The following is an 11921-nucleotide window of genomic DNA, read 5'->3' as shown; positions in this document are numbered from 1 at the left end:
CGACCCCCTACCTTTCAGCTTGCGCAGGGAGGCCTCGCTCTCGGTCTCGATCAGGGGGAAATCGTGGCGACTGGGACACCTAGAGCAGATCGGCCGCGTCAGGGGCTGGAGCCTCAGGCTAGAAATCCCCAGACCCCACAGCCCCTTCCCCTGACTGCAGATCCCAAAGCACCACCCAGACGCTGAGGGCCTGAGCTCCACCCACGCCCCTGTGGGAGGTCACTGTCACTCTCCCCCCAGGCTGCCAGGGACCGACTCCCTTCGTGCCTAGTCCAGCTCGCAGCCCTCTCCCCGAGATCAGGGAATCAGAGCTGGCTCCGTCCACCCAGCCAGAGGCTCCACAGATCCACCCAGCAGTGCCCCCTCCATAGGCACCCAGCCCATGTGGATGGCTGCCTCCCCCCACGCCCCCTTTCCCCATGGGCACCCCATTCCCTCTGATGCCATCTTCACCCCTTCACTGGCTGCTCATGATGGTCACCCTGGCCACCCAGTACCAGTTCGATAGCTTATCCGCTCCTCCCCCACAACCTCCCAGAGGTCCCAGGCACCCCCCAACCCCATACCTTTGACACCTCCCTGCCCCTCCCACACTGCTCACCCCCTTCCCCAGTGCAGGGAGGCTCCCCCAGAACACAAGCCCTGCCTGGGGCCTCCCCACTTGGGCCAACAGTGGAACCAGAACCTGGAATTTTCAGTGCTAAAAGCCCCAGCTTCCGACGCTCGAACTGGAGAAGCAGCTCCCTTTGCCGGCAGCTGTAGTAAAACTTTTATCCTGCTTGTGCCGGACCGGAGGCAGACAGAGTCCCTCCCTCTCCCCCTCCCGCGGGGCAGGGGCACTCACAGGCGGACGGTTTGCTGGATGATCTTCATCCAGGTGTTGCGGTCGTCGCGGGAGGCGGCGTGGACCTCGTACATCTCCGGCGGGGTGGCACTGATCAGGAACATGCCCTTCTCCTGGTTGGCGATGTCCCGGACGATCAGGTTCTGCAGGGAGATCACCGCCGGCTTGTCCTGCGGGAGGGGGAGGGGTGGCAGCCCATTAGGGGGGCGTGAAGGGGAATGGGGGCATCCCAGGGGTTCACGAAGAGAGAGGACTGGCAGAGCCATTATCTCCTAGCCCATCCGTCTGCCCATCTCGTGTCATACTTAGATGGGAAACTCCGGGGCACTCTGTGTCCTGGCCCAATGGGGGCCCGGTCCAGGACTGGGGCTCCTGGACACTATCGTAACGCCGGCTCCGGCCAACGGGCAATGCACACGGGCAGGCTTACCCGTGCCAGTGCGGCTAAGACAACGCAGGGGCCGGGGCGATGCGAGCAGGTGCCCAGGGTCCCAGGCCAGCCTGTGTGGCCAGTGGCAGGTCTGCCTGCCCGGACTGCAGGGCAGACAGAGCGGCGGGTTACTAAGCCGGGCGCAGCAGATCTAGCAGAGCAACACGTTTATTGGGTCAGACACCCGATAGGACTCCAGACATAGACTGTTCCCAGCTCCGCTGCTGACCCGCTGGGTGGCAAATCGCTACCCCCGCCGTGCCTCGGTTTCCCCTCCCAGCCTTTGCCTTTTCCATGCAGATTTGGGGCAGGGACTGTCTCTCGCTGGGTTTGTGCAGCGCTCGGTGCAATGGGCCCCGCTCCACTACCATATAAACAGCGATAGCCACAAAAGTGTGACACAGAGAGCAACGGAGCAGACGCAGAGACCACCGGGCTACGAGCCAGGCCGGCTAACAACGCTTCGCTCACACAGTGCCTACCACTGGAGATGCTCCCGATGCCAATGAATTCACCCTCCCAGTGGCCCCTGGCAGGAGTGGGTCAGGATCACATCAGGTTTGTTTACAGCTGGGGAAACTGAGGCAGAGAGCTCAGGCCAGGGGCTCTCCTGCTGTAAGATGGGACCCAGGAGTCCTGACACCTAGCCGTGTGCCCTGAGCCCCAGCTAAGCCACCCCTTTTGCCAGGAGGCCCAGCTGTTTCTGACCGGCCCTGTGGCAGAGGATGAGACGCCGGAGGGACCAGCAGCAGCTCACCAGGGCAGGGAAGGTGAATTTCTGGTCCTTCTCCTGCAGCAAGATGAGGACGTCGGTCATCAGCAGCACCAGGACATCTGGGAGCAAGAGGAAGGACACAAAGGCATCAAGGCGAGGGGCCTGCGGGCGATGGGAACCTGCCATCAGCTGCTGCAGCCCGGCAGGTTCACGCAGCCTCAGCCAGGCCACAAAGGGAGGGGGATGGAGCCTCCGCCGGCAGCAGAAGGAACCAGGAGCTGGGCAGGGACACCCTGGGGAGCAGCCACCCCTGGGAGGAGGCGGAGGCTGGTGCCTGGCGTGGCTTCAGGCTGGGCTTTGGGGAAATGAAGCCCATGTGGATGTGCCTGGGGGCGGGGGACTGAGCCTAAGCTGGGTTCCCCCAGGGATTCCCCCCGGCCCGCACCTTTGAAGCGCCCGGCCGCCATCTTCCACAGCAGGCACCCGTCGTGCACCAGCTTCCGGCGCAGCAACTCGTCTTTGCAGAAGGAGCCGCTGCGGCCCTCCCACTTCAGCAGGGCCTTGGAGCGCCCGTCCACGCGCCCGTAGATCTCCTGCAGCCGCGCGCTCTTCTCGGACTCGTGCACCTCCTGGTCGATGGCTGAGATCAGGTCCTTGACCAGCGTCAGGGCCGTGCCCAGGTCCTGCTGATCCACCTCGTTCCCTGGGAAGGGAGGGGACAGCGCCAGGAGTCAGGGCGGCTCCTTCCCCAATAGCTGGGCAGGGCAGGGCAGGGCAGTGTACTCCCCATGCCCCCAGCTCTGCCTGTGTCCCTCCATCCCGACCTGCAGCCCCCTCAACCCCCTTCTATGCTGGCCCTGGGTTCTCCATCCCCCCAGCTCTGCCCGAGTCCCTCAATCCCCTTCTATTCCCACCCTGGGTTCCCCACGCCCCCAGCTCTGCCCATGCCCCTGAATCCCCCCCAGCCCCTCCTCCCAGGAGCCCCTTCACCTTTGGAGTTCTGCAGGATGCGGTCAAGGAGGACGGGGTACTTGGTGATCCTCTGGGTGACAAGCAGGATGCACTCCTGCACCCCGTGCCGGCGCAGCACTGAGGAGCGGGTCAGCCTCTGTTAGGAGGGGAGATGGGGACAAGGGTCAGATGTCAGCTCAGAGCCTGGGGGCTCCCCAGTCTTGGGTCACTGCTCAGGCAATGGCACACTGCCCTACAGGCAGGATAAGCTCCGTGAGATGATCATGATGGTCCCTTCTGACCTTAAAGTCTATGAGCCTCTATACAGATGGGGAAACTGAGGCACGGAGAGGGGAAGGGACTTGGCCATGGTCAGCAGCAGAGCCGAGAACAGACGCCAGATCTCCTGACCCATCCCAGCACCCGCTCCGGTCAATAGCTCCTCCCAGGACAGAGTCACGCCAGCCTCACACCTCTGCCAGGCCCCTGGGTGCTCCAGGATCCTGGCTTGCCAAGGTGGGGCCAACCCTCGGGAATGAGCCCTGAATTCCCGCACTCCCCAGCCTATACCCCGCTGCGGCTCCGGCTGGAGGCCGGGCAGGGACTCACCCGTATGAACTGCTGGAACCTTTTGTCCCGGGCGAGCAGCTCCTTGTAGAGCTTCACAGCCTTGATGTGCCGGCTGCAGAACTCCGCATAGGCCTTTTTCATCTGCTCGGCGCTGGGGCCGGAGAACTGCGGGGGGGGGAGAGAGAGAGAGAGAGAGAGCGTCAGGCATCGCCACCGAGCGCTGCTGCACAGAGCCGGGAGAACCAGCACACGCAGGGCCCACTTCCCCCTCCCCCACCGCGGAACTGCAGCCGTCTCTGGGGGGCAGGAGATCCGGCCGCTGCTTGCGCATGAGCTCATTATCACAGCACAGCGCCCCCTGCTGGGTCCCTGCCCTGGGCCTGGCAGCACAGCGCCCCCTAGCAGCATGCTGAGGAAATGCAGCCACCACTGACCAGTACAGACAGTGCCCCCTGGCGGAAACCTACACATTCACTGCAGCACTGCGCCCCCTAGTGTTGTGCTACAGCACAGCGGTCACCCCACTGACGCAGAGGGGAGAGCGTCCCCTGCTGAGCCCCCCACCCCGCTCCAATGTCCCTGTGTCTCCCATTTGGCCTTCGCCCAGCCTACAGCTCCCAGCTGGCAGGTCCAGGCAGAGCGAGCCCCATCCCCTCCCACCTGCTGGATCAAGACGTCCCCCAGGCGGTGGATGACAAAGTTCTTGTTGCTGTCGGCGGCCAGCGACTCCTTGCGCCGCTCCAGCAGCTGCATGAGGAAGCGGTCGTGGATCTCGCTCAGCTCGTCCACGCAGGGGAACATGCTCTGCACCAGGGCCGGGTCCATCTGCAGGTCCTCCAGCATCCCCTTGCGGAACATGTTGGTCATGATCTTCAGGGTGCGGACGTGATGCATCTCGGTCTGGATCAGCTCTGGGGGGGTGCGCGAGATGGGGAGATGAGAGGCAGAGCCAGGAACCCCAAGGCAGCCCCCCCAGGGGCAGGGCTATTTGCCCACAGAGGACCAGACTCTAATCCAGCCCCTAGCTGGGCAGCCTGGCTCCTCAGCTCCAGCCCTGGGCACTGGCACGCTCAACCCTGCAGCTCCCTGGTTCTGGCGCTGGGACGCCCCAGTGAATCAGCTGCTTTGTAACGACCCACAGGGCTGAATCCATCCTCGCCCAGCCCCACAGCCGAGCCCAAGGTGGGGTTAAAATCACCGTCATCCCAGCTTGGCTGGGTCTCGCGCTCACGTCGCGAGCAAGCGGGAATCAGGCCTCTGCATTGTGAGCTCCTGGGAGCAGAGACAGGGGCTTTATCCCCTGCGGGCCTCTCGCCTTCGAGGCACGGAGAGTGGGAGGTGAGGACAGAACCCAGGAGTCCTGGCCTGCACAAAGCCATCTGCTCGGCCCCTCCCCGAGCAGGGATGGAGAGATAAAGGGTCCCAGGCCCACGTCCTGACCCACCGGGGCTGCCCCGCCTGGGAATGGGGAGGAGCCCCACGCTCCCGGGACGGGAACGGGCAGAGCGGGGTGCGGAGCCGAGTCCCGGCCAGGCCCAGCAGCGTGCAGGGGGCCAGGGCTCACCATAGATGACGTCCTGGCGCTTCATCACCTCCTTCTTATGCTGCTGCAGGTAGTTGTTGTCGACCGCCAGGCTCCAGGAGTCGGCCGCAAAGTCCTGCTCGTCCGTCTCGAAGGTGCTCATCAGCTGGTTGTAGATGACTTCGGCCCCTGGGGTGGGGGGAGAATGGCCAGTCAGGCGGAGCCCGGCCGGAGGGGTGAAGTTCCCCCACCCCACCCAGGGTGTGTGTGCACAGAACAGGAGAGCGGGGGCAGGGCAATGGTCCCACCCAGCTGGCGCCAGCACATTGGGGTGTCGTTTCAGAACTGGGGGGGAGGAGAATCACAGGCTATGTCCTATTATACCCTGAGAAGGCAGGGGGCGGGGGCGAAGCAGAACATACGGGCCTATGAGAAGTCATGGGGGATGTTGCCCCCTTTGCCCCAGCGCCAATGACCCCCCACCCCCATCCCCGTTGCATAGCCCAGAACCCCCTGCCCCTGCAGTGCCAAGGGCCGCCACCTCAGGTCTCCCACTGACGGTGAGGCGGTGCCCATCTCTGGTCACTGCCCAGCCTGAGACCGATTCAAGTGTCACCCCGACGTGCCCTCCTAGAGCCCGAGGGAGCCCGGCAGAGCGCTCGCACCTTCGTCGATCAGCGACTCCACCGACAGCGTCCGGTTGCGTATGTTGAGGGAGTCGGTGGACTGGGACAGGATGCGCCGGAGACCCAGGGGCGACTCGTCATTGAAGTTTCTGGAGGGAGATGGCGGGAGAATCAAGGGTCAGAGAAAGCCCCCCCAGACGGGAAACGAAAACACTGCAGCTCCTGGCCACGTGCCGCGCCAGCCATCACCAGACAGACAGTCAACTTCCCACAGCTGGGAACCCAGGCACTAGGAGGGGACGGGCAGATGGGGAAAGCCAGTGGCAAAGCTGGGAATGGAACCCAGGAGTCCTGCCTCCCAGCCCCCTTGCTCTGATCACTAGACCCCACTCCCTGCTCACAGCTGAGAAAAGAACCCAGGAGCCTTGATTCCTGGTCTCACGCTCCAACCACTAGACCCCGCTTGCCCCGGCACTCACCCTGCGATGTTGGTGGTGGAGACGCTTTTGGAGAGGGACAGGGTGGGCCGCCCCCGGCGGGAGCCCAGCAGGGTCTGGCGGAAGCTCTCGGAGGGGTAGATGGCTGAGTTGGGACGCTCCCTTGTGGTTGCTGCAAAGAAAGGGTGCAAACGGGCGCCGTGAGCTGGGGCACCGGGGGATGGTGGGTCCCATTGGCGAGCCCACCCTGGCACAGCCTGACCAGTTAGAGTCTCACTGTGCCAATGATCAGCACGGGCCACACCAAGGCGTCGAGAACCAGACCACAGCACGTGGGTCCCCACCGTGCAGGACCCGGCCAACGCAGCCGCCGCAGTAAATACTTGGGGGCAGCATCCATGCTAGGGACCCAACCCTGTCCAGTGCAGCCCGTGGTTCCCCGAAGCCGTGCCCAGCGGGAGAGCGCTCCCCTGCTCCGGGGAAGGGCGTGGGGACTAGTGGTTAGAGCAGGTGGCTGGGGAGAGGGAGAGGAAACCCAGAAAGAGAGAACGTTTGGGGTCCCAGCTTCTGTCTGTTATATAATTAATTTTGCTAGGTGTAAATTAATTAAGGTGGGGGGGTAGGATTGGTTAACGAATTTTGCTGCACTATGTTAGGATTGGTTAAGGTACAGCTAAAAAAAAGACTCAAATTTCACTATATAAATGGGTCCAAAAGGAAGTTCTTTGGGTACCAGCTCCAGGACACAGCCCCAAAGATCAGAGCGGCCAGACCTCAACACTCTCCCGATGACGCGGGGCAGAGACTGGAGTCCCCCAGATGGACCTGATCCTGCCTGGCCATGAAGAAAAGTTCATCTTATTGGGAGCGGTGAGCACAGTCTGTGTAGCATGTGCCGTCTGGTTTTGGTGATTGTTAATAAATACAGGTGATGTAGGATATTACTGTGTAAGGCTCTTTCACTGGTAAAAGACCCCGTAAACCCACAAAAGATTTTGCCCCGAGTCCACAGGGAAAGGGGGTTTTCCCAGAGCCCATGGAGGACTACAGCCCAGAGCCCACGGAGGGGTAAAGTTAGGTGCTTTTCGCCTGGAGTCCTAGGAACTGGGTAGAGGTGGGTGCCCTTGAGTGTGTGAGTAACAGAGAATTTTGTGTGGGTAACAGGCCGGGGCTGGGATCCAGAGTCTGTGCCATAGGGTACGCAGCCCACACGTGAACATCTCAGAGCCTTGGGGTGGGTGGGACAGTCTGGCCCAGTGAAGCCAGCGGGAGTGGTGCTACCGATTCCGTACGGGCCAGGATTTCACCCTCTGCGCGTGGCGCTGAGGGGCCAGCACCCCTGCTGGCGTGAATGGGTTTAACTGCCCGGTGAGCAGCTCCACTGGCACAGAGTGCAGCCTGGGGGCGACCGAACCCTCCTTGGGACGATTAACATCTGGTGGAGTCGAGAGCCAGCGCCGAGCGCTGCAGACCCCGGCCGGGAACATGACAGCCCCGCCGCCTCGGAGAAACAATCCGCTGGCATTCTCCAGAGCTGCCTGCAGGAGAGCCTGGACGTAATCGCAGCAGACCATCCAAGAGTGGATCTACATCTTAGGCGGGGCGGAAGACCTCTCTCCTGGGGAGAAACCCATCTCCACTGCCTCGGGGTGCAGTATCCATGTCACGCCAGGAGGGGGCAGTGTAGCCCCATCCCCGCAGAGCACCTGGGATTTGTTAGCAGCTGCATGCAGCCCTTGGAGGGGGGGTGCCATGGGACGAGACCCACAGGGGGCAGGCCCCCTGCAGGCCCAGGGCAGTTACTGGGGTCAGTCAGGGGGGTAGAAGCCAGACATTGCAGCTCTCCCCCTCCCCACAGGGCATTCAGTGGAGACCCTCCCTTTCCCCAGGAGGGGCAAAGAGGCTCCAAACCCCGCTACACCAGCCCTGAGGCTTGGGTAGGGGGCAATTCAGGGGGGCACCTTCTGCCACGGCTCCTCCCCGTGTGAACTCCCCTGCTGCAGGGTCAGCCACTATATTTACAGACAGAGGCGGCCTCAGAGTTTCCCTCTCCTAGATTTCAGGGCCACAAGCGACCAACCCGTCATCTGCCGGGACCTGCCGCCGAGCTCAGGCCAGGGGGTGCCACCCAGGACCACGCCCCGGCTGAAAACAGGAACCCCCTTTTCATTTCACCCAACGCCCCTTGGGCCTGGGAAGAGGCAGGCTGAACGCAAGCTCCTGATGCACCTTCTCTAACCCATTCGCTTTTCGTCCTCTTTTATAACCTGCCATCTTCCTCCCCAGTGAAATGATCCCAGCCTCCTGTCACTTCTCCCGCAGCCCCTCTAACTCTGCTGCGCCCCCTTTGCGATGGGGCGACCGGTGCTGCAGGGGGGTAGCCACTGATTTATAGAAAAGCATTCGGCTCTTTTCAATGTTACTCCCCATCCCTGTGCAGCCGAACACTGTGCGTATCACGGGCACCTCAGCTCAGCAAACCAGACAGCGAAGCCACGCCGGGTCAGTTTGCCTTGTCGTGAAGGGCTAATGCTCAACCCAGGGCTTGACTACCACCCTGATCACGAGACAACCGCGGGGTTATCGCCTCCCCCTGCTCAGATTCTGATCAATAGCAGCCGTGGCAGCTTCCTCTCCGGATGGCCCAGAGCACTTTGCGAACTACACACATAGCGCTGCTGGAATGCGGCCACCTCTGAGGCGGGCAGCTGCCAACTGGAACGCAGCACGCTGCGGTGGGACGTCCGGGTCAAGGGGACTAAGGCCAGCTCTGCCACTAGGGCCACGGGATCTTTCGTGGCCACCGTTAAGGACCCCTTCTGGCAGACCCCCAGGGAGTAACGTGCATGGAACAATTTATTTCCCTGGGGCAGACAAAGGTCTGGGATGGCCCAACTGGGATCCGAACCTGGGGGTGGGGGAAGTCCAGCGATTTCAAACCTGAGGATTGGAAGCCTAGGCTGCCCCCTCCCCCGCTGCTTCGAGATGGAGAGTTAAAGGGACAGGAATGCCACATGGGCCGCTCACGTAAGGGGGGGATGGAGAAACACCTCCAGCTTTGGCACTGCAGCCCCCCGGGCTCTCATGTGCCATTGACTCGGCTCTCTTCAGCAGCATACCTGGGAGTAGAACCCAGGAGTCCTGACTCCCAGTCCCCTGCTCCAACCACTTGTCCCCCCTGCCTCTCCCAGAGCTGAGAACTGAACCTCCAGGCCCTGTCTCAGATCCCCTTGTTCTGACCCACAAAACCTCACAATCCTTCCCAGGGCGGGAATAGAACACAGGAGTCCAGACTCCCATCTACCCACTCTAACCCCCCGGCCCCACGCCGTCCCGGCCCCCCTTGCCCTAACCAGTAGGCCTCACTCACTGCCCACTAATCCAATTCCTTTAACAGAAACAAATCGCTCTCCGCCCTCACCAGCCACCCCAGCACTCGGCCCCCTCAGGGGGCTCTTCCTTCCCGGTCAGGATTTCTGGCTCACTTACTCTTGTTCCGCAGGGACACACTCTGCAGCGCCGAGTTGTTCTTCAGCAGGGCGGCTTTCTGTTGCTGGGGGTGAAAGGGGACGAGCCAGGTTATGCACCGAGGTTCTGGTGATAGAACAGGCGTGTGCACACACGCACGCTTCCCCCCCAGCTAATTTACAGTTGCATTTAGTGCTGCTGAAAGAAGCTGCACTCAGAACTCTGTAGAATCCCCCAGGGCCAATGTTTAAAGGTATTTAGGCGCCTACGTCCCATTGATTTCACAGTGGGCGCAATGGGGTGAGCATGTGAGGCGAGCTTCCCCCACAGAGTACCCCCTACCTACGTGCCTGTGCCTCTGCCCTGCCCTCCGGAGGGGAGAGCAGAGCTGCCTCGCTGATTTGGACAATCAGCCAGCTCCTTGCACAAAAGGGAACTACTAAGGCAGACTGGAGCTGGTGATCTGGTGGTGAACAGCTACCTAAGAATGGCCCTACTGGGTCCATCTAGCCCAGTGTCCTGTTTTCCGACAGTGGCCAGTGCCAGGTGCCCCAAAGGGAATGAACAGAACAGGTGATCATCAAGTGATCCATCCCCTGTCACCCATTCCCAGCTTCTGGCAAACAGAGGCTAGGGACGCCATCCCTGCCCATCCTGGCTAATAGCCATTGATGAAACTATCCTCCATGAATCTAATTCTTTTTTGAACCCTGTTATAGTCTTGGCCTTCACAACATCCTCTGGCAAGGAGTTCCACAGATTGACTGTGCATTGCATGAAGAAATACTTCCTTTTGTTTGTTTTAAACCTGCTGCCTATTAATTTCATTTACTCACCCAGTGCTCAAGAGAGGTGATGGGGACCACCCCCACCCTCCAGGTCTCAGCCCCTCCCCAGCCCCACTGGCTGCTCACCTTCTGCTTGACCTTGGTGCAGTTGGGCAGAGTGTCCTTGCAGCGGTTGTGAATGGTGACATTGCAGGCTGGAAGAGAAGGAGAGGTGAGTTTAGACTGGACACCAAAGTAACAGCACTGCCCCATTCTGGGGTCTCAGCCCGCTTTAAGGGCCTCATTAAAACCCCTCTGAGATAAGGGTTGAGCTGGCATTATGGCCTAGTGGTTAGAGCAGGACTGCTAGGTTCTAGTCCCAGCCTGGAGTGCTGTCTAGAAAGTGTAGAACATAATTCTGGGAGTCAGGACTCCTGGGTTCCCTTCCTGGCTCTGGGAGGGAGATTTGCCTAGCGGTCAGATCAGGGGCTGGGAGCCCCCCTGTGCCCCCAACTAGTAAAATAGGATAACAATGTATCCAGGGTTCTAAAGCACATGGATAGCCACAAGTGAAAGTGTGTTATTGAGCACATGGATAGCCACAAGTGAAAGTGTGTTATTGTTATATACTTTGTCCACCACTGAAATGCAGCCACCTCTGGAGCAAGATGCAGTAACTTTAACCGTGCAGAGAAACACAGTGCAACACTGTTTCAGGGCTAGGGCTGAAGAAAAATCATGTTCAGCTGAAACTGCAAGGAGACAGAACGTAGTGAACAGAAGTGGAATTTAGCCAGGATCCAAGAGGTTTACAGTCTTCTTGTTTACATAATGGGATCTGATCCCAGGACTCCATTACACTGGGTGCTGTATGTACACAGACAGTCCCTGGCCTGAAGAGCTCAGGGTCTAAACAGAGGATGGGAGGGGAAACTGAGGCACCAAGCAGAGAGGAGACTTCCCCAAGGTCAGAGCCAATGCTGGGAACTGAACCCAGACCTGATCTGAACCTTGTACCTTAAGCACAAGGCCATGCTTCCTCCCGAGGCCAGGAAGTGCAGAGGGATCTTTAATGACCCACCCGCACTCAGGACCTCAGCGTTAGAGCTCATGGGGAGGGTGCCGTGTTATTCTGTAACCTCCCCTTGGAAAGGCTGAGCCAGGCCTGCGCTGCTCTGCCCTGCCGAGCATCACCACACGTCAGTTTCCCACCAGTTTTCCTCCCTTCCCTGCTGCGGAGGATCAAATCCACCCAGCGACATCACCGCACCCTGGCCATTTGGCTGCCACCACAGCCGGTTCCCACCTCCTGCCTGGCGCTACCCAGGCACTGAGCTCCTGGTGGGCAGGAGTGTCTCAGGACGGATGCCAAACAAGGGTTCAGGCTCTGGGCGAGAGCTCCCCACCCTGTGGGTGGATGAGTAGATCCGGCAAGGCCTGGGGTATTGCAGACCCCGAGCCTTCACGCTGAGAAACTATTTCCTCTGGCCCCAGACAGAAGTAGCTTCTCATCTCCGGACACACCAGAGACTCTCCACCATAAAGGGGCCCATCCCAGAGGTATGCCAGCAGATCGAGGGACGTGATCGTC

The 11921-nt window shown here is 60.7% G+C and overlaps 1 protein-coding gene across 9 annotated transcripts in view; it reads right to left on the bottom strand.

Annotated features, from left to right (window-relative positions):
• ARHGEF2 (Rho/Rac guanine nucleotide exchange factor 2) overlaps positions 1 to 11921 on the bottom strand; it is a 126743-nt gene that overhangs the window by 7676 nt on the left and 107146 nt on the right. For all 9 annotated transcript variants that reach the window (XM_039512712.1, XM_039512709.1, XM_039512710.1 and 6 more), the window contains 12 exons: positions 10478 to 10545; positions 9585 to 9648; positions 6138 to 6267; positions 5698 to 5807; positions 5075 to 5221; positions 4171 to 4421; positions 3550 to 3675; positions 2980 to 3097; positions 2435 to 2692; positions 2032 to 2108; positions 845 to 1014; positions 12 to 79 (listed from right to left, as the gene is read on the bottom strand). In XM_039512712.1, coding sequence (XP_039368646.1) covers positions 12 to 79; positions 845 to 1014; positions 2032 to 2108; positions 2435 to 2692; positions 2980 to 3097; positions 3550 to 3675; positions 4171 to 4421; positions 5075 to 5221; positions 5698 to 5807; positions 6138 to 6267; positions 9585 to 9648; positions 10478 to 10545 — 1587 coding nt within the window. The remainder of the gene's footprint in view (positions 1 to 11; positions 80 to 844; positions 1015 to 2031; positions 2109 to 2434; positions 2693 to 2979; positions 3098 to 3549; positions 3676 to 4170; positions 4422 to 5074; positions 5222 to 5697; positions 5808 to 6137; positions 6268 to 9584; positions 9649 to 10477; positions 10546 to 11921) is intronic.

The sequence above is a fragment of the Mauremys reevesii genome, linkage group 24 (genome assembly GCF_016161935.1).
Source record: "Mauremys reevesii isolate NIE-2019 linkage group 24, ASM1616193v1, whole genome shotgun sequence".
NCBI lineage: Eukaryota > Metazoa > Chordata > Testudines > Geoemydidae > Mauremys > Mauremys reevesii.
Note: the sequence above shows the minus strand (reverse complement) of the source record. Positions and strands in the feature narration are given on the sequence as shown.